General features: G+C 47.9%; 6 protein-coding genes across 6 annotated transcripts; 5 read left to right on the top strand and 1 right to left on the bottom strand.

Moving 5' to 3' along the window:
- Positions 1–2,078: 2,078 nt before the first annotated feature.
- TREMEDRAFT_62481 (uncharacterized protein) lies at positions 2,079–2,932 on the top strand (the record flags this gene model as incomplete). The annotated part of the gene is made up of 4 exons (XM_007004675.1): positions 2,079–2,142; positions 2,194–2,339; positions 2,394–2,697; positions 2,745–2,932. 4 exons carry the CDS (start codon positions 2,079–2,081, stop codon positions 2,930–2,932), a joined length of 702 nt encoding a protein of 233 aa, XP_007004737.1.
- A 352-nt stretch (positions 2,933–3,284) lies between these two features.
- On the bottom strand, positions 3,285–5,235 carry TREMEDRAFT_30535 (uncharacterized protein; the record flags this gene model as incomplete). The annotated part of the gene is made up of 5 exons (XM_007004368.1): positions 3,285–3,384; positions 3,527–3,696; positions 3,929–4,125; positions 4,297–4,842; positions 4,980–5,235. 5 exons carry the CDS (start codon positions 5,233–5,235, stop codon positions 3,285–3,287), a joined length of 1,269 nt encoding a protein of 422 aa, XP_007004430.1.
- A 209-nt stretch (positions 5,236–5,444) lies between these two features.
- Positions 5,445–9,370, top strand: TREMEDRAFT_71685 (uncharacterized protein). Its single transcript, XM_007004799.1, has 8 exons — positions 5,445–6,046; positions 6,075–6,253; positions 6,305–7,055; positions 7,101–8,046; positions 8,096–8,282; positions 8,334–8,966; positions 9,091–9,239; positions 9,286–9,370. Exons 1-8 carry the CDS (start codon positions 5,478–5,480, stop codon positions 9,328–9,330), a joined length of 3,459 nt encoding a protein of 1,152 aa, XP_007004861.1. The 5' UTR covers positions 5,445–5,477; the 3' UTR covers positions 9,331–9,370.
- Positions 9,371–10,796: 1,426 nt separating this feature from the next.
- On the top strand, positions 10,797–11,314 carry TREMEDRAFT_62478 (uncharacterized protein; the record flags this gene model as incomplete). The annotated part of the gene is made up of 3 exons (XM_007004674.1): positions 10,797–10,842; positions 10,888–11,167; positions 11,281–11,314. The coding sequence occupies 3 exons, from the start codon at positions 10,797–10,799 to the stop codon at positions 11,312–11,314; spliced, it is 360 nt and encodes a 119-aa protein (XP_007004736.1).
- A 1,429-nt stretch (positions 11,315–12,743) lies between these two features.
- Positions 12,744–14,732, top strand: TREMEDRAFT_62477 (uncharacterized protein; the record flags this gene model as incomplete). Its single annotated transcript, XM_007004673.1, has 4 exons — positions 12,744–12,857; positions 13,027–13,220; positions 13,289–13,649; positions 14,328–14,732. 4 exons carry the CDS (start codon positions 12,744–12,746, stop codon positions 14,730–14,732), a joined length of 1,074 nt encoding a protein of 357 aa, XP_007004735.1.
- A 6,906-nt stretch (positions 14,733–21,638) lies between these two features.
- Positions 21,639–22,884, top strand: TREMEDRAFT_62475 (uncharacterized protein; the record flags this gene model as incomplete). Its single annotated transcript, XM_007004672.1, has 5 exons — positions 21,639–21,819; positions 21,850–21,963; positions 22,124–22,311; positions 22,446–22,600; positions 22,716–22,884. 5 exons carry the CDS (start codon positions 21,639–21,641, stop codon positions 22,882–22,884), a joined length of 807 nt encoding a protein of 268 aa, XP_007004734.1.
- Positions 22,885–23,294: the final 410 nt, after the last annotated feature.

The following is a 23,294-nucleotide window of genomic DNA, read 5'->3' as shown; positions in this document are numbered from 1 at the left end:
GGTAAGCCGTATTTAAACCCAAGTTCTCGATATATACTAAATTCTAGCTTTTATTGTGGCTCTTCACCCGCAGGATTTCCAGATATGTCAGCAAGAGCTAAATGGTACGATTTACCACTATTATGTGATGGTAAATTACGAACAAAACCGATTTCATACGATACTCAACGAAGAGCAGTTAGTGATGCGCTACATGCCGCCAACGTTCACACATATCAAAAAACACATATAAATAGACGTTTTGGTGCTCGTTTAGCCGAACAAGGGGGTGCAACATCAGAGGAAATTGCAAGAGCCGGACATTGGGCACATTCGGTTCTAGAAAATCACTATTTAACGCATATTCCTCGTCGACCGGTGCGAGCTCTTGCTGGTTTTTCTATTGAGGGCAATAGTTTCTTTCTTTCGAGAGATATTTCGCCTCCTGCAACCCTTCTACGCAAAGTTTTTCCTGAAATTGAGAAATGGTGAGCTTAAATCGCGATTTGATTCCCACTCTTGCTAGTTTGTGCTAAAATTTGCTAAATTTTGCTATTTTGTGCTCTTGCTGACTCTCAAAGGATAGGAATTCTCGATTCTAGCGTACGTCCGGAAGAAGAGCTTACTAGTCGAATGTTTCTTCAAACAATGGGTCATCTCCGTGAATCATTTCTACAAGATATTGTACACGTTCGCAAATGGTTTCCATCGCTTTACATTTTTAATCATCCTCTTTTCAAAGACGAAGAGTTCTTATCCTTTGAAGAACAAGCGATTACTAGAACGATTGCCAATGAAAACAAATATGATGATCGTATTGCTCAAGCTTTGCCAATTTTACACGACATTCTACAAACTCAAGCTCAAGCACAACAACAAACGTCACATGATATGGTTTCACGCATTGAAGAAGTAAATAAAAGCCAAAGACAAAATAACGAGCAAATTCAAGCCGTCTTGAATGGAATTGCGTTAATACAAAACGGTCTTAGCAGTCCACTCCTTTTTCCGCCTATATTACAGTCTATCTTACGTGAAAACCAGTCTTCGAACTCCGGATTGGCAAATACAAACGAAGCAAGCACTTCATTGACGACTTTGCCAAATGAACAGCTTACAACTTCTACTACAAACTCGTTCTTGGCAACTACATCTTCATCTTCCCACAATATAAACGTTCAAACCTCTATCCAAACCAGTCTGCTATTACCATTTACTATGAGTAGATCAGTTCAAACGGTTCAGGAACTATGGCAAGAGTATCTCTTTGGCATTAATGGTCGCCCATCAATCAAAAGTCAGTACGAAGATAACCCTAATGGACTGAAGAATGCAAGCGAGACCGAAAAACGTTTTTATAGGAGACGTATCAGCATTATTCGAGCAGTTCGACGTTTAGGTGAGACAAGAGCAATAGAAGATGTTGAAGCAGCGAAGATTTGGGATAAACATAGACATACTTTACCAAATCCATCTTTAGACGCCTTACAACATTGGTTGAGTAAAGCATCTGCCGAAGAACTCATATCTGTTTAGTATTGTACAGTAATGTATCTTCTCGTGTAGCATTACCTTTGCATAAATTTGATTCTGCAATTTCCTGCTAATTTTTGCTCATTTTTGCTTCTTTCTGCCAATTATTGCTCGTGAGTGCTAACTGTGGTTAAAATTTCTTTGTTCGTAGCCAAGGGCGTTGTAGAACAGTCAAAGGAGTATGAAACCTCACAACGGACATATAACCTGCAGGAATTAGGACCACGTCGTTGTTCAGAAAACGTCCCTGCAGGAATCAACAATTTGATCCGTTTTACGGTTTCATGCAATTAAGACGTGCTAAAAACGATAGACTTGAGACAGTGTAAATCAGGGTCTGTAAATCAACGTAATTTACGTCCTCAAACCATTAAAACGAGGGTATGCATGTCGTTGTCAAGGGTAAGTATCCTTTGGTTGTCAAGGAGAGCGAAATGGTCAATTTGCTGGTTGTCACATATACCAGGTCGTTGTCATGAGTTCTTCCCCACCTCTCTTCAAATTTTAACGTCTTACATTACTTTACCACACTGACATTTGAATTTTAAGCTTCTTGAAAAGATATCATGTCGAACACACCTATTTCTCCTGCTACTTTGAAACAACTTGTTACGTCTAAGCCCGATTCACGTTAGTTGCTGCTTTTTCAACGTTAAGAGGTTAATTAATTCTAATAATTAGCGGAGTGGAGCGCCAAATTCGATTGGGATGGTATCGTTGCTTATCCTCTACGGAAATGGTCTGATACTGGTCGTAATGAGGTTCTTCGGGTTGCAGCTGGAGATAAAGGTCCTAAGATTGGAATTTCTCCTAATGAATCGTCAAAAGTTAGTGCTTTCGAGTCAATTTTTGTCAAAGTTGTGTTTATCTGACTCAATTAGTATAAAAATTACCGGGAGGCGTATAATCACGCTGTATCGCCTAATTCTCATGTCAGAATGGGAACATTTAGCTGTCAGTTGTGTCAAGTTCGTCAAAATCGCGAGGAGTTGTGTTCTTTTGGCTGTGTAACCGTCGGTGAGCTCCCTACGGGAGCATGTACCGAATGTATCGCGAGGGGTACGACAGCTCGCTGTACTTTTGTCGAAAAGGCGGAATACATCTTGGATCAGGCGAGTTTTGCGGGAAATATGCGAGAAGAGCTGGGCAAATTGAAAGCTATCGAGATCCAGGCTGAATTAGCGAGTTAGTACTTTTCGTTCTTAAATATAACTGCAAAGCTAATTTTCTAGCAACACATAACTATCAATTGGAACCGAAAACTATCTTATATCAATGTCAACATATCAGATCTAATATTGAGCAATTGATGGCGATTCATTTGCCTGATATGGCTCCCGAAGGTGTTGTTGCCCCCGATACTCCCCGTAAGCGTCGTCGTGCCCCTGTCGCAGCAACCCCTCCCTCCGAAGACACATAAGTTGTTGTATATCTCTATATGTATGCATCAATTACTCTTGAGCTCTCATCAACACAAACATTAGCAAAAATGAGCACAAATTAGCAAGAATTAGCAGCAGTTAGCAAGTTAAGACAGAGAAGAGTGAACGAGATGAATTGTTGGAACGCGTTCAGGTGGCAGCATGAGTCACAATTTCGTACATTCGGTTATCGACATGATACCCGGACCGGCCCTAGGACCCCCGTCCGGACTGACTCAGGGTCCATGTCGTATAACAAGTCATTTCCCCTTTACACAGTAGCTCAGCGATGTACGAAGTAAACTGAAATATTTTACTCTCCGGAAATACGTTGGTTGTAAAAGAAGATTATCAATTCCGACGAAGATCTTCAAAGAAAGATTCAATAGTTTCTCTAGTTACTGTCTCTCCTCGTGATGCATGTTGAGCGAGCAAAGTTTGTAATCGTGTTCTAAGATATATCAATAAGAATTCTTCCTTCTCCACTCTTCCTTCTTCCCGTGACTCCAGAGGGATCCGCCGGATAAAGCAGTGAATTGGTAAGAAACGATACAATGTATGGAGGGGTGAAGCGAAAGGGAGGAACGTCTCACTTCATCTTTGTATAACCATGTAAAGCTTCTATAGCTTGAACTCTAGGAAGAGTAGAGATAACTCTATCTGTCACTTGTTCTAATGTTTCTTCAGGTTCATCAGGTTCACGAGGTGGTTCGTATATTTCTTCATCTACTAAAGGGAAGGGAAGTGTTTCTATTATTGTTTTCTGTGAATCAGTATCGCTCTGTATTATATTGACCCTTCTATTTGCTTGGTACTGGTATTCGACAATTTTCAATGATGAGTTCTTCAAAACAGCTGAGCGACCAGATCACTAGTATTGAGACTCGAGAGCAGTTTGAGGGATATTGACATTGTATGACGGAAAGGTTTAAGTTATTGAGGTGGTGGAAGTAGAACGAAAAGGGGAAAGGAGAGAGGGGAAAAGAAGAACTGACGTCTAATGTATTTTGCAATTGTGTACGAATGTCGTGAGCTAAGAAAATATCACCTTTTCCTTGACGTTTCTCCCACTTCCATTCAGAGGAGATATCTTCAAGTTTGGGTTTTTTGTATGAGACATCGGGATTGGAATCAGGATGAGGTCTTTTCAAATTTAATTCTTCTCCATTCTCTATATGTCCCTTCTTCCTGGCTGAAGGTATGGTAACCAACATCATGTCTGGCTTCAAGAAGTCTATATCCGCCTCAGTGGATTTGACGTAGTCGGCTGCTTGAGCGTGCAATTCTGTTATGGAGTCGTTTTTCGATTCACCATGTTCTACTCCATTTTGTGATTTCCCTTGATTTGTGATATCCTTTTGACCGATGATTCTAAACCCATCCGTCTCGTTCGGTTCTATGACCATCCATCCTTCCTTCCCCGCCATCTTTCTCAAAAACGCATTACCCTCTACGCATCTAGCACAAATAAGTCCATCATAAGAATCACTAGGAATCAAAACTCCTTTCTCCTCTACATCTTCTTCCTCCTCTTCTATCCCTGTAACATCCAAAGGTCGATCGTCGTGACCATGATCGTTTCTTGTGGGATCTAACGAATCGTGTGATGAGGTCGACGAGATGGGAGGTAGGCCTAACGAGTGCAAAACAGGACGAAGATTTAGACATGTTTCATGATACCAATCTTCACATCCTATACAATTTATCATTGCTTCTTCTTCTGTCTCCGGATCGTAAGGTTTTTCACATCGACAGAACTTTCCTCGAAAATTATGAGTATAACAATTCTCTTCGTTCTTATCTTGAGGTTGTCGATGAGGTGGGATCAGAGTACATCGATTGGAGGTAGAAGAAGTTGGACAATCACATTTGAAATGACGTCTTGTCCATAATTCTACTAATCTATGATCTGACGTGAGCATCAGACTTGACTTTCACATTTTCGTAAACTTCGATCTTTAGAGGGGAAGGAAACCAAGCGCGACTTTCTTGGTGTTGTATTTGATGAGGGGTAAGAGGGGACAGGAAAACTGGGAAAGTACTCACTAGAGTGACAACTTATAGAACATCCATAACATACTCCAACATTCTCCCCACAGTCTAAACAACTCCATATGGACTGTCTTAGATATCCCTTGTCATATGTACATTCATCGAACGCGTAGGGTAACGCCTCTCGAGCTTGTTCAGAGAGTCGTTGTTGAGTGTCTAGAAGATTTTGCATGGTTATTTCCCTTTGAGGTGGTTGAGATTCCAGATAACCAGGAGGTAGCATGGTGAATGGTGCAGGTGAGGCTGTCATACTTGTAAAGTTACTCTCTAAAAGTATCTCGTTGGTGGTGACTGGTTGTGTAGACCTGACTTGTACTTATTTTGTGTGGACGTGGTGAGCGAAAGGGGTGAAACACAAAAGTGCCACATTCACATCTTTGGGACAAATTTGATTCCGTCTTTCCTTCCCCATCCCTGGCTACTTACCCTTTGCCACCCCTCCTCGCTCGGTCTCTCATACTTGACATATCCTTCGTCTCTTGTCCTTGCGTTATGGCAAGATCTCCTCCCAGGTCGAGGTCTCCAGACCCAAGAAGATCCTCTCATAGGGAAAGAGGTTCAGGATACAGGTCTCCTTCTCCCGGAACAAGGTATGATCGTTCTCATCAGAGTTCGACAAGACCTGACGACCGACGTTCAGCCAGATATCAAGACGACAGAGACGAACGACGCCGTGATGCAAGAGATCAAGATCGCGATCATGATAGAAGAAGGGATGATAGAGGTGTAAGAGAGGGGCGAGATGTGAGGGAAAGGGATAGGGATAGAGACCGTGACCGTGACCGTGATCGTGAGAGGGAAAGAGATAGAGAAAGGGATCGTCATCGTGAGCGAGACAGAGATAAAGAAAAGGATAGAGACCGACGTCGAAGTCCTGAAGATGATCGATATCGAAGACGACGTGATAATTCTGATGACCGACATCGAGATTCAAGGGACGATCGTCTCGCTCCTCCTCGATTACGTTCTCCTCCCCCCAGGGAAAGGGAACGAACTCGTACTCGCTCACCAGAGAGGAAATCAGTCAGAGTGATACGACCCTCCGATTCATATGAGACTCAGTCCTGCTGGTTCTGCATCTCCAACAAGATCTCCTGGGCCTCAGACAGAAGAGGAAAAACAACGTATCAAGAGAGAAAGACTTGAAGCTTGGAAGAAACAAAGAGAATTACAGAAACAAGCTGGAAAACTGGGTTCTGCTACCCCTGAACCTACCCCGGTCGTCGATGTCAAACCTGTCATCCAACCCTCTGGTGCTGTCGGAAGAAGTGAGTAGTTTCTGTATAATTATCTGTGACGTCCCGCTCAACATCGTGCAGGTGGCTTACCGGCCAAACCCACTGGACTCGGGTTCTCCCTCTCTGCCCCTGCCCTCAGCCGAATCGGTCTTCCACTCAAACCTGGTACGGTGCAAGCCAAGCGGACTCTCCAGACTCTGAATCATGATGAAGATGGACCCGAGCGTAAGCTTGCCAAATTGGACCTACCTGATATTGTCCCTGAGGTTCAATCGGGCGAGGCGGCGGATCAAAAGGCTATCGGAGATGATTTGGCGGCTGAGGATGTTGAAGAGGAAGATGAGAAGCCTGTTATGAATCGAGAGGAGCATGTGAATGGTGAAGCGAAACCGGAAGTCAAGATGGATGTCGATGAGGAAGAAGAGGAGGATCCATTGGATGCGTTCATGAGAGAAAATGTTCAAGAAGTACGAAAGACCAACGTGGCCGATGCAAAACGTTTAGGTCTGGGTGTGACTGCACTCGAACCCGAGAGCGAAGACGATGAACCGGAAATAAAGAGCAAGGCTCAGGAAGAGATGGAAAAAGCGGAAGCTTTGCTTCAACTCGCTGCCAGCAAGTCGAGAAAGAAAGATCTACCGCCTCCTGATCATTCCAAGATCGATTATGAGCCATTCAGGAAAGCATTCTATAACCCCCCTGTGGAAGTGTTGGAGATGAACGAAGAGGAGACGGAAATGGTAAGGCTCATGATGGACGGTATCAAAATCAGAGGACAGGATGCCCCACGACCGGTCAGGAACTGGGGTGCTTTTGGTCTGCCCAGTGGATGGTGAGTGTCTTCGAAATGCGACATGAACGATGCTGAATCTTGTAGTCTAGATGTCATTAGGTCGAAAGGGTGGGAACACCCTACTCCCATTCAAGCTCAAGCCATACCAGCCATCATGTCTGGGCGAGATGTAATTGGTATCGCCAAGACTGGCTCTGGAAAAACCGTGGCTTTCCTACTTCCTCTCTTCCGACACGTAAAAGACCAACGACCAGTCGGCGGTGCTGAAGGTCCGATCGCTATTGTCATGTCGCCCACGAGGGAGCTAGCGCTGCAGATTTACACCGAATGCAAAGCCTTCATCAAACCTCTCAATATACGTGTGGCATGCTGTGTCGGTGGTGTGACCATCTCGGAAGATATCGCCCTCATGAAAAAGGGTGCCGAAATCGTTGTTTGTACCCCTGGAAGGATGATCGATCTTTTGACTGCGAATGGTGGTCGAGTGACCAATGTCAGACGAACGACATATATCGTGCTCGATGAAGCGGATAGAATGTTCGACATGGGTTTCGAGCCACAAGTAATGAAAATCATCAACAACACCCGACCGGACGCACAAAAAGTCCTCTTCTCGGCCACTTTCCCTAAAACTATGGAATCACTAGCTCGACGAATCCTCGTTCGTCCACTCGAAATCACTGTTGGTGGACGATCGGTCGTTGCACCTGAAGTGGACCAAAGGGTAGAGGTCCGAGATTCCAACGGTAAATTCACCCGTCTTTTGGAGATCTTGGGAGAATTGAGCGAGGAGAACAAGGACCAAGACGATGTGCGAACGTTAATCTTCGTGGACAGACAAGAGGCAGCGGATGATTTATTCCGTGAGCTGTTGCAGAGAGGTTATGTGTGCGCTTCCTTGCATGGTGGGAAAGAGCAGGTTGATCGAGATGAGGCCATCAAGAATTTCAAAAATGGTGATGTTCCGATGATTGTAGCCACGTCAGTTGCTGCGAGAGGATTGGATGTGAAAGAATTGAAATTGGTGGTCGTGAGTTTTCGTTCTTGTCATTATACTTGAGAGGTGCTGACTTTCACAGAATTATGACGCTCCAAATCACTTAGAAGACTACGTGCATCGGGCTGGTCGAACTGGTCGAGCTGGGAACAAGGGACTGTGCATCACATTCATAAGTCCGGATCAAGAGAAATTCTCCGTGGACATCGTTCGTGCACTCGAAGCCTCAAACGCTATCGTCCCCAAGGAGCTCAAAGAGATGTCCAATAGTAAGTCTTCATCTTACCATGGTGAAACAAGATAGCATAGCTGATAACTAGCGTATCTTGCGAAAATCAAAGCTGGTCTTGCCAAAGCTGCCGGTTCTGGGTTCAAAGGCAAAGGTTTGGAACGTATCGAGCGACGTCGAGAAGAGAAAGATCGAACAGAAAAACATACTTACGGAGATACTTCCGAAGCTCTCTCATTATCCTCCCGAGAAGGCGCTGTCATTCCTTACAAACCAAAAACCACATCTGAATGGCGACCTCCTGAGAACAATCACAAGGGAGAGACGGACTATACTTTCTCCGAAATCGTCGTGGATATCGTCCATGGTCCTGCACCAGACAAAGTCTTCAATCCTCTCGTCACTGGGAAAGGCAAATTGTCCTTACCACAACAAACCATCCAAGCTTTGGAGAAGGCGAGGAAAGAAGGTCGTACGGCGGAAGCTCAAACTCTGACGAGGGTGGTGCAAAAACTCATGGCGAGTATCGAGTTGACAAAAGCGGAGAAATTAGGTTTGGCAGCCGCTGTTGATCCTCCGAAGAAAACCAAGGATCCCGATGCTACGGATTGGCATGCTATCTTCCCTATCAACGATTTCCCACAGAAGGCTAGATGGAAGGCGACGAACAAGGAACAAATGACGTTGTTAGCGGAGATATCGGGAGCAAGTGTGACGATGAGAGGTGAGTTCAGAGTTGCCCTTCTCCAATTTCTCTCTTCTCACTTGGTGAGACATTATTCTACATAAACACCGCATGGGTGGAAAGTATAGGTACGAAGTTCCGAGAAGATGCTAACTTTCTGCAGGTGTCTACTATCCTCCAGGGGAAGAACCACCTCCCGGCGGAGAACCGAAATTACATCTGTTGATCGAATCCAACGACGAGATGAAGGTTCATGCGGCCGTCGAGGAGATCAGACGGAATATCGTCGAGGCATCAGTTGCTGCTCTCAATGTGAGTTCTCTCCTTTCGGAGTCTAGTGAAGATGCTGATGACGCAGAACGCAGATCGAAATATCGCCGCTGGAGGAAGGTATTCAGTATGATCACATCAGTGGAAACACGACATGTATCTGGTTTATCCTCACTGAGTGCTGTCATTTGGAATCGGAACTGACAATGTCATTGGGGCGCTGTTCTACAGATCTCTCAAATTCAGATTCCATCATACCGTCAAACTCCCCTCAGTATCTTGATATTGTGCGCACCCGAAACCATCTGCAGTACACCGGAGTTCGCTACTCGTGGTGGTCGATGCCGCTACGGGCGATCGATGAATGATGGGCAATGCCGATGCTTTCACGATGAAACGTTTTCCTTCCGTTTGACATCTCCATCCTGGCATAACATGTCACCGAGATCATTCTCACCTCATCTCCCACCAACTCTCTCAATGTATCTTTGAACGCCACAGAACCAGCTTGTTCTGCTGATGGTTCCGTATTGGGTGAAATGGGAAAGACAAACTCACGCGCAGGCCTCACTTGGACACTTGAGAACTTTCCTCCATTCCGTATCCAGCTTTTCATCTTCAAATTATCCTTCAAACCTTGTAGAATGGGCAATGTACTCGACAAGTCCGATTTTGCTCCTTTCTCGGTATCCATAACCACACGAAACACTCGTTCGCCGGTCGATTTATTCGGCAGAACATCGCTCCTGGATCCACCCACACTCCCACTACCACCTCCCACACCATACGAGAATGTCTGGTTCGGTGACGCCATCTCAGCGAATCGTGTCGTATCCTCTATGGTGATTCGAATCCACATGGTGGGATCAACCGAACTTTGGACCAAGAAACATCTGTGTAAGTTACCAGAACATCTAAAGAGCTTCCGGCATGTCGAAGTGGTCACTATAGTACTAAATTGACGCAAGTGAGATTTGTTCAAAATGAGTGTAGAACTTCTAGATGGCAAATTACATTGAAATGAGAAGGAAGGGATCCGTTCTCAACCTGTAATAAATCCAAATACCGCGCACTTAGAGCGAAGAGAGCCGAAGTCATATTGAATTAATCAGATGACAGATTCGATAAGAAGAGATATTTACCAGAAATGAAGATTCAAAGTGGTTAGAGAAGTGGAGCGGAAGGGGTGATATTCGGCTTCGACGACGACGTCGGAGTTGAAAACTCGGAATAGGTACGTCACTAAGAAATTCCAGTGTTTGGTCTTCTAGATTTTTCTTATCTCCATCCTTTGATCGAGAATTCCAATAGAACTTGTAAGATTTACCCTGCCTTCAATCGATCAAAAAAGACCCGCAGGAATCGCGCTTGACTCAAAGAGGGAAGGGAAGGGAAGGTACGTAAGAGGGTCTAGATCGATGGTCTTCTTTATGGGATTAGTGTACTTGTCGTCATGAGTTTCGATACCAAGATACCCGAGGGGTCGACCGTGATTTTCCGTGGATGAGAGGAGAAATTCAGGAGTAGTTGGAGTCATTCCTGTAGGACTGGGATTGAAACGATCAGATAGTGCGCATAGAACCAAGAATGATGGTCACCATGAGGTTTTATCTGAACGTCGGAAAATCTAGCCGTGTCGTGAGCGGTATGCTACCAGACTAACAATTGTCTGCTCAAACTTACCGCATAGGTCATCATGCAAACGACTACCACTACCTCAATTACCCTCAAGCTAAAGGTCCGACCGACTCGCTCACTCTCTCCATGCATCCATCTTCCAACCTACTTCTACTAGTCAGATGGCGATTCCAGGGTAAGACCTTACTCGTGGCAAGGGCAAAGAAGCATTGTAAGAAAGACATCTTGCCAAACCTCGTGATCATCGTCAGCCGTGTCATAGAAGGTCTGATCGTACCTACGATCCACCGACAAAGTATTTGCATACCATCGAACCGTTGTTGGGTCGAAAGGTGAGTGCAGCCGTTTCATTCCCTCAAAAAATGTCTTCTCTGATATAGAATCTCCCAGACCATTCAAATTGACATAAAGTTTCTGCTTCAGACTGAAAATTCTTGACTTGAAGTCAGATCTACTTGGTATTGAGGCCCGAAGGCTGATTATAGTGCACGTCATCTCAAACGCCAATGTCAAGACTCTAATACTTTGATCCGATATGCCAGTAATTGGTGGTCCTATTTTGATCCCAACCGGACTTTGATAGTCAATAAACGTATTATCAGAGTTATGGTCTTGTTTTGCTAACCTGTACCAACGATAACGATACTCGTCTTCCATATCCTGGCCCAAACAACAAACGTGGATTGCTGCCTTACATCCCAACAGTTCCCTGCAGGCTGAAGGTTCCAATAGCAATGAGCCTTTTACAAGACTATCCGGAGGTAGACTTATTGTCCTGCCTGAGGGTAAGATCACCCAAATGTCGGTGCTTGTGGGAACTGATTCGGTCATATTGAGTGTTGCTAGATGAGTGTCAAGACCAGACCGAAGGTCGAAGGATCTGCGTCGAGGGTGATAAGCTACTTGTAGGGACTTGAACTAGTTGCGAGAGGATACGAGGATCGAAGCAAGTAGTTCGAGGAGTGAAAGATAAGTTTGGCAAATGTATATGAGAACTTGTATGTTGAGACAGACAAGATACATTCGTCGAAGTTGTTCTAAGCTATGCACTACCTTATGTACATGGAATGAGAATGTAATGTAGATAAGGGTGGCTGGTAGTGTTTATCGGTGGCGGGTAATGGAGGTGATTGGATATTACCCGAACTACAGTCCGCGTCCTCTAACCCGATAGGCTCGGTATGGGCTTTGCGCTATCGCCTTGAGGGACCTAACGGGTTGGAGGAAAAGCTTAAGTGTACCCTCCACTTAATTTTGGGTCACGTGAGACGGGGCTGGCGCACCTATTCTGTCTTAAAAGCCCCTGTGCACGCCTATTTTGGGGAGCCTATTGCGCTTTCTTTGGCCTCGCGGGCCTATTTCTCTCCCTCCTCTACCAAAAATGGTCCTCTAACCCGATAATCTCAGTCTTGACACTATCGGGTACCTGGTACCGGGGTCGCATGAAATCTCCTGCAAACCTACTCGGTATCACTGAAAATCTATCGGGTTGGAGGCATTATCGGGTTACGGGCTATCGGGTTCGAGGACGTGGACTGTAGCAACTTCGACGCACGTGGTCATGACAGTATCCCCCCTTCCAAAAAATCATCGTCCACGATGATCGCATCTAATCCCTTCGTCCTCGAACCCTTAAATCCGATCCCATCAAAACCATCCATCAATTCCCACAATCCTGTCACGAACTACGTCGTGACACCTCGATTATTCCACCAGCAATGACCCTCCTTTGACCATCAAAACCCCTATCACACCTTAACTCTTTACTCTACACGTAACTCAGGACATCTGAGACCAAGTACGGCGAAGTTAGATGGAGTTAGGCTAGGTAGGGACAATGGAAGCAGAAGTACGGCGAAGTTAGACGGAGTTAGGCTAGGTAGGGACAACGGAGGCAGAAGTGCGGCGATGTTAGGCGGAGTTAGGCTAGGTAGGGACAACGGAGGCAGAAGTGCGGCGATGTTAGGCGGAGTTAGTCGAAGGAGGAAGAGGATGGCCGAGGGCTCGGGGAAGTTGGACGAAGTGCGTCGAAGTACGTCAAAGCGCGAGAGGGTTGGATGAACGTCTAGGAGGAATAAACAATATTAGCTGAGAAGATCGCTGAAGTTCTTCAGCGATCCTTGATTGTTGTCAGTAGTGAAAGATAGATAGAGATAGCTATTTACAAATCGAGATACATCGCCATCAGTAGAACAAAACCCCAGTTAGAGTAACCACGGCGAAGTACGCCGTAGTTACACCCCTTTCGACGTCTGCGCCCTCCCGGTTGGGTGAGACATCGATCAAGAAGGATCAAGTTAGCCGAGGTTCGTCGACCGTCGGTCTATTAGGAAGTAGTTGCTCGACGGCTGTGACAGTATCAAGGATCGCTCTTACCGACGACCCGTGCGAACCTCGGAGAAGTACGAAGATTCTATGGAACCAGATAGGAGAGTTACGCGAGGAATGAGTAGGGACGGGGATAGGATGGAGGAGAACGAGAGGAGGGCACTGGAGGAGCTTAGCAGAGCAATGGGGCAGCAGCTTGGAGCGGAGGATAGTGTGGGGGGATCAATTCAAGGAGATGAGTTCGTTCCACCATTTCCGTCTAATCCTCCTACCCCTTCGGGTAATGCCCTCCCACCCATAGGATCCCCAGTTGAATCGGATCAAACCCCGCGGCCAGAAAACACTGGGAGTACGGCGAACTTGGGAGAAGGAGGTACACAAGGGGTGATATTGGCCTTGATGCAGATGGTGGCGAATATGAACAAAGACATGATGGAAGAGAGGAGGCGTAGGGAAGAGTGGGAGCAGAGAAGAGAAAGGGAGACGGTGGGCGGTATTGCAGAAGGGATATCAGAAGGGGTGAGGTACGCCATGGGACGGCAAACTTCGGCGACCCCGAGCGTGGTTGGGGAACAACGGAAGGGAATAAAACTGCCTAACCCGGACTTCTGGAGAGGGGAGAGGAACAAGTTGACCGCATTTCTGTCGGAATGTGAAATCCATTACGAACTGAACTCTCATCTTTTCCCCAACGACACCAAGAAAGTCTTCTTCATGATCTCTCATTTACGCGAAACACCTCTTCTTGCCGTCCAACCCGATCTTGCTAAACGACCTCTTCCTGACTACCTTATGGAGTATGATCTATTCATTAAATATCTCAAGACAAACTTTGGTGATCCGGATGAAGAGGGAACCGCAGCTCGACTGCTTAACGATCTAAAACAGACTGGGTCAGCTTCGGAGTACTTCTCCGCCTTTCAACGACATGTGGCGATACTCAAGTGGTCTGATGACGGAAACCTGGTTGACCGAGCCAAGAAAGGGCTGAAACCACACCTCCTAGATGAAATTGCTAGACACGGTAAATCTTTTGGGACCGTCAAGGAGTTATTGGAGTTCGTTATTCCCATGGACAACAGGTTATGGAGAAGGAAGGTGGAGAAGGACGCGGAGAAGAAGAGGGAGACGGGGGTGAAGGAAGTGTTAGTGGTGGATAGTCAGAGAGTGGAGAGGAGAGAGGAGAAAAGAGGGGAGGGGAGGCAAACTTCGGCGCAGTCTGCGGTACAAGCGAATATTACGTCGACGCAGGTCAAGAACATTCCGTCGAATGCCGACGAACTTCGCCGACAATGGCCTAGGCCACCTCCCGAACTGTGGGAGGCAAGGAAGAAGGAAGGGAAGTGTACTGAGTGCGGGGAGAGGGGACATTGGTTGAGGGATTGCCCGGTGAGGGCAGCGAAGGTAAAGGTCGGATGGTTGCCTCCGTGGGGGGAGAAGTTCGGCGAACGTGGTGGAGGATCGGGGGGTAACGCAGTACCTCTGGGACAGAGGAGGAACTTGAACGCAGTTGGGGGAGATGGAGAGATGGGAGAGGACCAGGGAAAAGAGGAGGACCTGTCGCAGTAGGCGAGGCTCGGCGGGTCCGCCATATTCTCTCGGCCACCATTCCCAAACCTATAAAAGAGACACAGCTGATGGAGTCAGAGGATTGTGCATACAAAAATACACCACTCAGTACCCCCTGTTCATGCAATGTCGATAATCATCTAGTCATCTCTTCCACTTCTAGGGATCAACCTAAATCGGACATTTTTATTAATGGAATAAAGCTAACTACGCTCTGGGACACTGGGGCTACTTGTTCGTATATAAGCCCTAGGGCAGCGGCGAAGATAGGTGTAGGAAGGGGACGATACCAGGTGAGCGTACCCGTTCACATGTTTGATGGCTCGGTTAGTGTCGCTGGACCTATCACCGAGTTTGTCGAAGTTGGTTTTAGTTTGACGAAGAGCGCCGAAGTGCGATCTGTTCGTCTAGATGTAACAACACTCTGCGATGCAGATGTTGTGATAGGGTGGGATTGGATGAGGAAGGAAGGGGTTGTTCTAGATGGAAGAGACAACTCGATGAAACTCCCCATCCCAACCCCAACGAGTGCGGCGAAGTTAGCAGCCATAGGACTGCCAACCCCGACGGACGCGATAGATCTCCGAGACAAAGATGACCAGGATGAACTGAGTCCGGAGGAACAGGAGGAATTGTATCAGGTGGTTCCTGAACAATATCACCCGTTCATTGATGTGTTTAACCCGAGGAAGGGAGGTGAAGAATTACCTCCCTCAAGGGAGTATGATCTGGAATTTGAGCTTAAGGAGGGGGCGAACCTGAAGGTTGCTCCACTCTACTCACTCGGTGAAGATCAGAGAAGTGCGCTGAGAGACATCCTAGATCGCGAAATATCGGCCGGAAGAATTCGACCCAGTAATTCGCCCTACGGATCACCGATGTTCTTGGTACCGAAGAAGGCAAAGGGTCAATGGCGAATGGTCATTGACTACCGAAAGTTAAACGAAGCAACGATACCCGACGCCTATCCACTGCCTCTGATCGGTCAGATAACCGAAGAGCTAGGAAAAGCGAGGTACTTCAGCAAGTTAGATCTGATTGGAGCTTATCAACTCCTACGGGTAAAGGAAGGACACGAACACCTGACGGCGTTCAGAACTCAGTACGGTATGTTCGAGTCTCTTGTTGTTCGAGATGGTCTGCGAAATGCTCCTGCTGTATTCCAGCATTTCCTAAATGAAAGCTTCAGAGAACTGTTGGGGAAGGGAGTGGTTGTCTACATAGATGATATACTCATCTATGGTCAGACGTTGGAAGAATTGAGAGGAACTACGGCGAAGGTATTCGAAGTTCTTCGAAGGTCGAATCTGTTCGTCAAGGCTAGTAAGTGCGAGTTTGAAAAGGACTCGGTAGTCTTCTTGGGTTTCGTGGTCTCACGGGAGGGAGTTTCTAGTAATCCAGAGTACATCGACGCTGTTGTGTCTTTTCCCCGTCCCAAGAACCTAAGAGAGAGCAGAGGATTTATGGGAGTCGTTAGTTATTATCGGCGTTTTGTCCCCAACTTCTCTAGGATTGCTAAACCGATCAATGACCTCACAAGAAAGGATGTACCGTTTGTCTGGGGTATGGAGCAGGAAAGAGCTTTTAAAGAGTTGAAGGATAGAATGTGTAGGGCCCCGGTATTGGCTCACTTTGATCCCTCGTTGAAGACATTACTACAGACAGATGCCTCGTTCTTCGGGTGGGGTTTCATAATATCGCAGGTGAACGAGTTAGGACAAGAACATCCGGTAGCGATCGAGTCAGGAGCGTTTCAAGCGGCGCAGTTAAACTACACGGTAGGCGAGAAGGAACTACTAGCTATCGTTGAGGCTTTCAGAAGAAGGAGACACTTACTGTTACAGGTAGAAACTACAGTTCTCACGGACCACTTGAACTTGACATACTGGATGGAACCGAAGCAGTTAAGCCCGAGGCAGGGCAGGTGGGTTGAAGAGCTTTCTAACTTTAGGTTTAAGATGGTGTATCGACCTGGGAAACAAGCTACACTGCCGGATGGACTATCGAGAAGAGCAGACTACCACTCTGGAAAAGGAAGTACTATGGTGCAGGAGAGCAACCTTATTCAAGGGTTGCCGAAGTTCGACGAACTCGACGGCACTAGCTCTGGGTTACAACACCTACTTCGTGCTTTGCAAGGGACGAAGGAAGTAAGAGAGAGTGACCTTATTGATCCCATGGATCTGATTGTTGGTATACAGGAAGATGAAGAAGTGGAGGAGGTTAGGAAAGAGTTATTAGGGGTCATTTGCGCTGAGTGTTCTCATCCAACGTGTCACGATGACGTGCAGGAACCAGGATCCATCACCGAACTACGCCGTAGTTCGCCGTCCCCTCTAATACTTCGTGGGGGGTGGACCCCAAGGGGTTTCCTCGCATTCGACGGTCGTACTTATGTGCCGAACTACGCCGACGCTCGACTAAAGATCATGAAGATGCGACACGACTCGGCATTGGCTGGTCACCCAGGTTCGGCTAAGACTCTTGAACTAGTCCTAAGGGATTATGTTTGGGTTGGAGTGAGAAAAGATGTTGAGGACTACATCGCTGGTTGTGCGGTATGTCAGAGAGCAAAGACTAACAGACAGAAACCCCATGGAGAGCTTAAACCATTGCAAGTGGCTACTAAACCCTGGTCAAGCATCTCGATGGATTTCATCGAAGAGCTTCCGAATTCCCATGGAAATAATTCCATCCTGGTAGTGGTGGACCGATTGACCAAATGGGCCATATTTATCCCAACCACGACGAAGTTAACCGCATCAGGACTATCGGAGCTGATTATGGACTATGTGGTGGCCCAGCATGGGTTACCAGAGAGTATAGTATCGGACAGAGGATCGAAGTTTACTTCGAAGTTTTGGAAGAACTTGACCGATAGCCTCGGGATAAGGCTACACCTCTCTACTGCGTATCATCCACAGACTGATGGACAGACCGAACGAACGAACCAGTCCCTGGAATTATACCTTCGAATCTTCACTTCCTACCAGCAGAACGACTGGTCGAAGCTGCTTCCTCGAGCTAGCTTTGCTTATAACAACACCCATCATTCCGCGATAAACAAGACCCCATTCTACGCGAACTATGGGTACCACCCTCGATGGGCTGAAGAGATTAAGGCTAGTGAAGTCGAAGTACCTGCTGCTACAATAGCAGTAAAAGATCTAACCGAAATACATAAGGAATGTATTGAGGGGATTGAGAAGGCTAATGAGAAGTACGCCGAAGGATACAATAAGAAACACAGAACTACGCCGAACTTCGTGGAAGGTGACCTAGTGATGCTGTCATTAGAGAACATCAAGACTAAAAGACCAATGAAGAAGTTAGATGTGAAGCAAAGTGGGCCGTACAAGGTAGTACGGCAGGTAGGTTCTCATGCTTGTAAACTGGAATTACCAGGAACGATGGCAGGTATCCATGATGTATTCCATGTTTCATTGCTTCGCCCCCATCATCCTCCAGTATTCCCTGGTCAGCAAGCTGAACCACCTGGCCCGGTAGAGGTAGATAACGTAGGAGAGTCGTGGGAAGTAAAGGACATCGTGGACTCTAGAGTAAATAAGAGGTCAGGAAAGTTAGAGTACCTAGTAGAATGGTTAGGTTACGAAGGAACAGACGATTCGGTATCATGGGAACCGGTAGAGAACGTCGATGGAGCTGATGACATATTGGCGAAGTTCCACGAACTTCATCCTACTAAACCGAAGGAAGGGCGACGGCGGAGGGCTAGGAGGTAGAACGTACTGCATACAACATAGGATTACAGCTACGTACCGCTCACTTCTTCTTCTCCTTACCCTTACCCTTTCCTTTTCCTTTCTCCTTCGCTCTACTCGGTCCGGCGGGGTTGGTGTGGAGACTACCGATGGCTGAAGGTAGATCGAGAGTGTCAGGGGGGAAGGCAGAAGAGAGAGAAGCATTCCAGGCCCTGTTCATAGCCCCAAAGAAATCACCGAAGTCCTGGACATCGCGAGCAGCTTGCATGCTCGGAGTCCGCCACAGAGAACGTATGGTCCGAAGACACTCGAAGGGAAGACTGAGGAGGTCGAGGGCAGTCTGGGCGGCGGCGGGGACACGAGAACTACTGCGGCGACCTAACCAGTCGATGGCCGGCGGTGGCTCATACGCCATGGGAGTGACGAGGAAGGGGGTGTCGTAAAGCCTTCGGCGAACATCGGCTATCTCAGTAAGGCTACGGCGAGAAACGTCCGCTAACCTCGTCCTTGCTTCCTCGTTCAAATCCCCACCGTTCACTACATCTACTAACGCCGCAGTAAGGTTGTTCAAGGCGTTGGTTTGACGGGTGGAGAAGTCAAGCAAGAGAGATGTATCACGTCGAGCGACGTCAAGCTGAGTGGTGAGGCCGAGAACGAGAGACCGATACGTAGCAAATTCCTTTTCATCCTCCGGAATACGAGCGTCCAAAGAGATGCGAGGGTGGACGAAGGACAACCGCGGAGCAGAGGGACCAGCACGCTGAGTAGTTTCACCTTCCATATCATCGTCATCAAAGACAACCTCTTTCTCTTTACCTTTCCCTTTCGATTTCTTTAAAGAAGACTTTGGAGTCTTCTGGGAAGCAGCGGGAGGAGTGACAGGAGCTGCCGCTGGGGTGGCAGGAGGAACAGAGGGACGACGACTTCGGGTGCCGTGGGCCGGAGGAGAAGGTTCAACGGGAGGGGCCGAAGGACGAGAGGCCGAGGGACGAGGGGCCGAAGGGCGACGGGAGGCCGACGGAGTAGCAGCCGGGAGACGTGATGGGCCGGCCACAGGGGCGAAGGGCGACGGCGAGGGAGGCGACGAGCGGGAGGACGGCGAAGTTCGGCGAACCGACCGGAGAGACGAAGTTGGCACCCGCGAACGGGGAACAGACGCTGGAGTCTGGGGAGGGGGGAAAGGAGAGGCGTCGGAGAGACGGGGCGGGATGTCCCGAGCAGACGAGACGGGACAGAAGGAGCAGGGACCAGATGTGCATGAAGCACAGCGGAGGGCTTTGTTGTGTGGCCTGACTGCCTTGAGGCAGGGCCAGTTTGGACGATTATACGTGATCATCTCACGTCTACTAATTAGCAGGAGTAACTTCGGCGTAGTACCGATAGATGGAGACTCACCGGGACGGAAGGCGGGCGTCCTGCGGCGAGGGGAGGTGGTAGGAGAATACCCACCGGGAGGACCAGTTTCGACGACGGAAGGCTCCGACTCCGGAGAGAGAGAACCAGCGCGAGGAGAAGCGGACGGAGAAACAGCGCGGGGAGAAGCGGCCGGAGAAGCAGCGGGAGGAGAAGCGGAGCGAGGAGGCGAGGCAGCGCCGGACGGTTCCCCCAAAGAGAGAGTGCCGAGCCCAAGGGAGGAGACTTGGCGAGACCTATCGCCGAAGGAAACTGAACGTCAGCCAAGTTCGGCGAGGTAAGGGGAATAACGACGAAAACCCACGAGCAGACGACATCATACCACCAAAGTTCCTCATGGCGGCGAAAGGGTTGGTAGTGGGAGTAGAGGGGGCCATGACGTTAAGATACTTAAAAGAAAAATAAAACTCGAAAAGATGGTTAAATCTGTTTTCTAGGTAAGAAAGATAGAAAGTTTTGAAAGCAGATGGGGAAAAGAGAGAAGCTCGACGAACTGCTCAGCATTTAGTATAACCAGACCTACCCCCCTCGTCGTCAACATGCGGTAAACTTCGCGTTTCATCAACAAAAGGCAAGCCAGGGACGATCAAAATTCCCACGCTATAGTGTCTTATCTCAATATAAACGAGGGTTACTTCCACAAACAACGATGTTGTTCGGCTACCATTCAGGAAGTGTGTCTCACCTACGAAATGCACAGGGCTTCTTACGGCAAACCTCGACGAAGTTAGGGAAGTCTCATTGTCGGGTTGTGAAGTGAAAGGAGGCCCGACTACGAAGTGCGGCGCAGAGAGCATAAGGACGAAGGATAGCTATGGAGAAGTGGAGAATGGGGGTACTACGCTGCTAAGTTTTCTTGCCACAGAAGAGGTGTTAATGCTCACGAGGACGTTCGCGGCTAAAGAAGGGGGCGACTGTCACGAACTACGTCGTGACACCTCGATTATTCCACCAGCAATGACCCTCCTTTGACCATCAAAACCCCTATCACACCTTAACTCTTTACTCTACACGTAACTCAGGACATCTGAGACCAAGTACGGCGAAGTTAGATGGAGTTAGGCTAGGTAGGGACAATGGAAGCAGAAGTACGGCGAAGTTAGACGGAGTTAGGCTAGGTAGGGACAACGGAGGCAGAAGTGCGGCGATGTTAGGCGGAGTTAGGCTAGGTAGGGACAACGGAGGCAGAAGTGCGGCGATGTTAGGCGGAGTTAGTCGAAGGAGGAAGAGGATGGCCGAGGGCTCGGGGAAGTTGGACGAAGTGCGTCGAAGTACGTCAAAGCGCGAGAGGGTTGGATGAACGTCTAGGAGGAATAAACAATATTAGCTGAGAAGATCGCTGAAGTTCTTCAGCGATCCTTGATTGTTGTCAGTAGTGAAAGATAGATAGAGATAGCTATTTACAAATCGAGATACATCGCCATCAGTAGAACAAAACCCCAGTTAGAGTAACCACGGCGAAGTACGCCGTAGTTACACCCCTTTCGACGTCTGCGCCCTCCCGGTTGGGTGAGACATCGATCAAGAAGGATCAAGTTAGCCGAGGTTCGTCGACCGTCGGTCTATTAGGAAGTAGTTGCTCGACGGCCGTGACAAATCCCCTAAAAATTTCCCATCCATTCCTGCGTTGACTGTCTTTTCTACGTTCATTGACAATTCTAATATGTTTACCTCCTGTATCTCCTTTCTCCTTCTCCAACTTTCCTTTACTTATCCTTCCTTCCTCGAAAACTCTTTTCATTCACACAAACACTCTCCGTTCGTACACAATATGTCCAAATCCTCAGACGTCATCCTGCGACTCCGCCCGCACCTCGTCAAACCGGAATCTTCGTTGCCCGAACAAGAAGGTTCGACCGCCGTTGCTCCCGCAACTCCGTCGTCAGCCACTCGACGGACCGCCGCCCTTCTTTTGCGCTTGAACAATCGCGTAGTTGACTCTGCTGATGATGGTCAGTATATGGAAATGGAAGATGAAATAGAAGAAGATGAAATAGAAGAAGATGAAATAGAAGAAGAGAGCGCCATCGAAGACGAGGTAGAGCAAAACCAGGTAGAGGAAGATGGGCAGGAAGTACCAGAAGAAGAGGAAACAAGTGGGTGTCTTTGTTCGTATCCTTGGTGTCGAGCTGATTGTCAAGATGATTTGCCCGGGATCGAAGAACTAGGTTCGAGGCTAGAACGTTCTCGAATCGTGACCAATCCCGTTTCCCCCCGTCACCCCTGCGCGGCATTCCAGCGACGAGCTCCTAGAAGTGGGGTATCTAACTCCTTATGTCGCCTCCGCCAAGAGTAAGAGAGTCGCTGTTGGTGATCGAGTGGAGATCTCGCCCTCTTCGGTAACGGTCAGCAACGGGACTGTAGTCGTCTCCCATGGTTCGACCGTCACCCGTTTTCACGACGTACGGGTTCAAGTGTCGCCGTACATGTCCAGAGGTCAATTGGTGCGTCGTCCGTACTGAGTTTGACGATCGAACTGACTTCTTCGAAGATCCTGACATCATATCTCCGGAGCAATATTCAGAGCCGTGCCCCAAACGTCCAGGCTCTGTGGAATGGGATGTTCGCTATGCTACAGGATCCAGAACTCTTGCTAGCAGAGGTGGATGTCGAAGATCGGTGTGATGGTTGCCGTAACATCCAGACTAAGTTCCTCCCCGCCACCATGAAAATGATGTCCTGCATGACCCCCTTATTTGTCGCTCCAGACGAAACGATTCATATTGGTGGAAAGTAAGTCCTTTGTCCGTCGAACCCTTATGTTCGATAACCAACAGATGCTACTACTGCCAACTCACCGCTCGTCCCTGTTCCCTTGCTTCGTCCGGCAAACATGGCTCCCGGTCAGCGCCGAAAATCACCTATCCGTTTCATCGGTCCATGTTTCGGGGATTCCAAGTTCTTGGGGGGATCCTAGTGTCAATGGTGGACAATGGGAATACCTCCCTTTCTCAGCTGGGGGTGACGGGGTTGAAAGAATTAACGAGAATGGTGTAATGCATACGCCTAAAGGGTGACGTGCACTAAGCTCTTGTGCTAAAAGATCCAATGCTCAGCTCATAGTATGAGCTGAGACCCTTTATAAACTGCTTGTGCTGCGACCGAGATTCGAGATTTATGACAGGAGCCCCCCCTCAAGGGCTGATGTCCCAGCAGCCAGCAATTTCTGAACCGAAAATCCTCCTACGGATTTTCCCATGACAGATTAGATCCCAGAATGTGGCACTGCCACAAGCCTCTGTGTGCCACAAGGAAGTGGGTTCAAGAATGTGCACACACAGGGAGTTGAACCCTGGTCATGGTGGAGCTGAGCATTCTGTAATGCATACGCCTAAAGGGTGACGTGCACTAAGCTCTTGTGCTAAAAGATCCAATGCTCAGCTCATAGTATGAGCTGAGACCCTTTATAAACTGCTTGTGCTGCGAC

Source organism: Tremella mesenterica, assembly GCF_000271645.1.
Source record: "Tremella mesenterica DSM 1558 unplaced genomic scaffold TREMEscaffold_5, whole genome shotgun sequence".
Lineage (NCBI taxonomy): Eukaryota > Fungi > Basidiomycota > Tremellomycetes > Tremellales > Tremellaceae > Tremella > Tremella mesenterica.
This window is presented reverse-complemented; position numbering and strand designations above follow the sequence as displayed.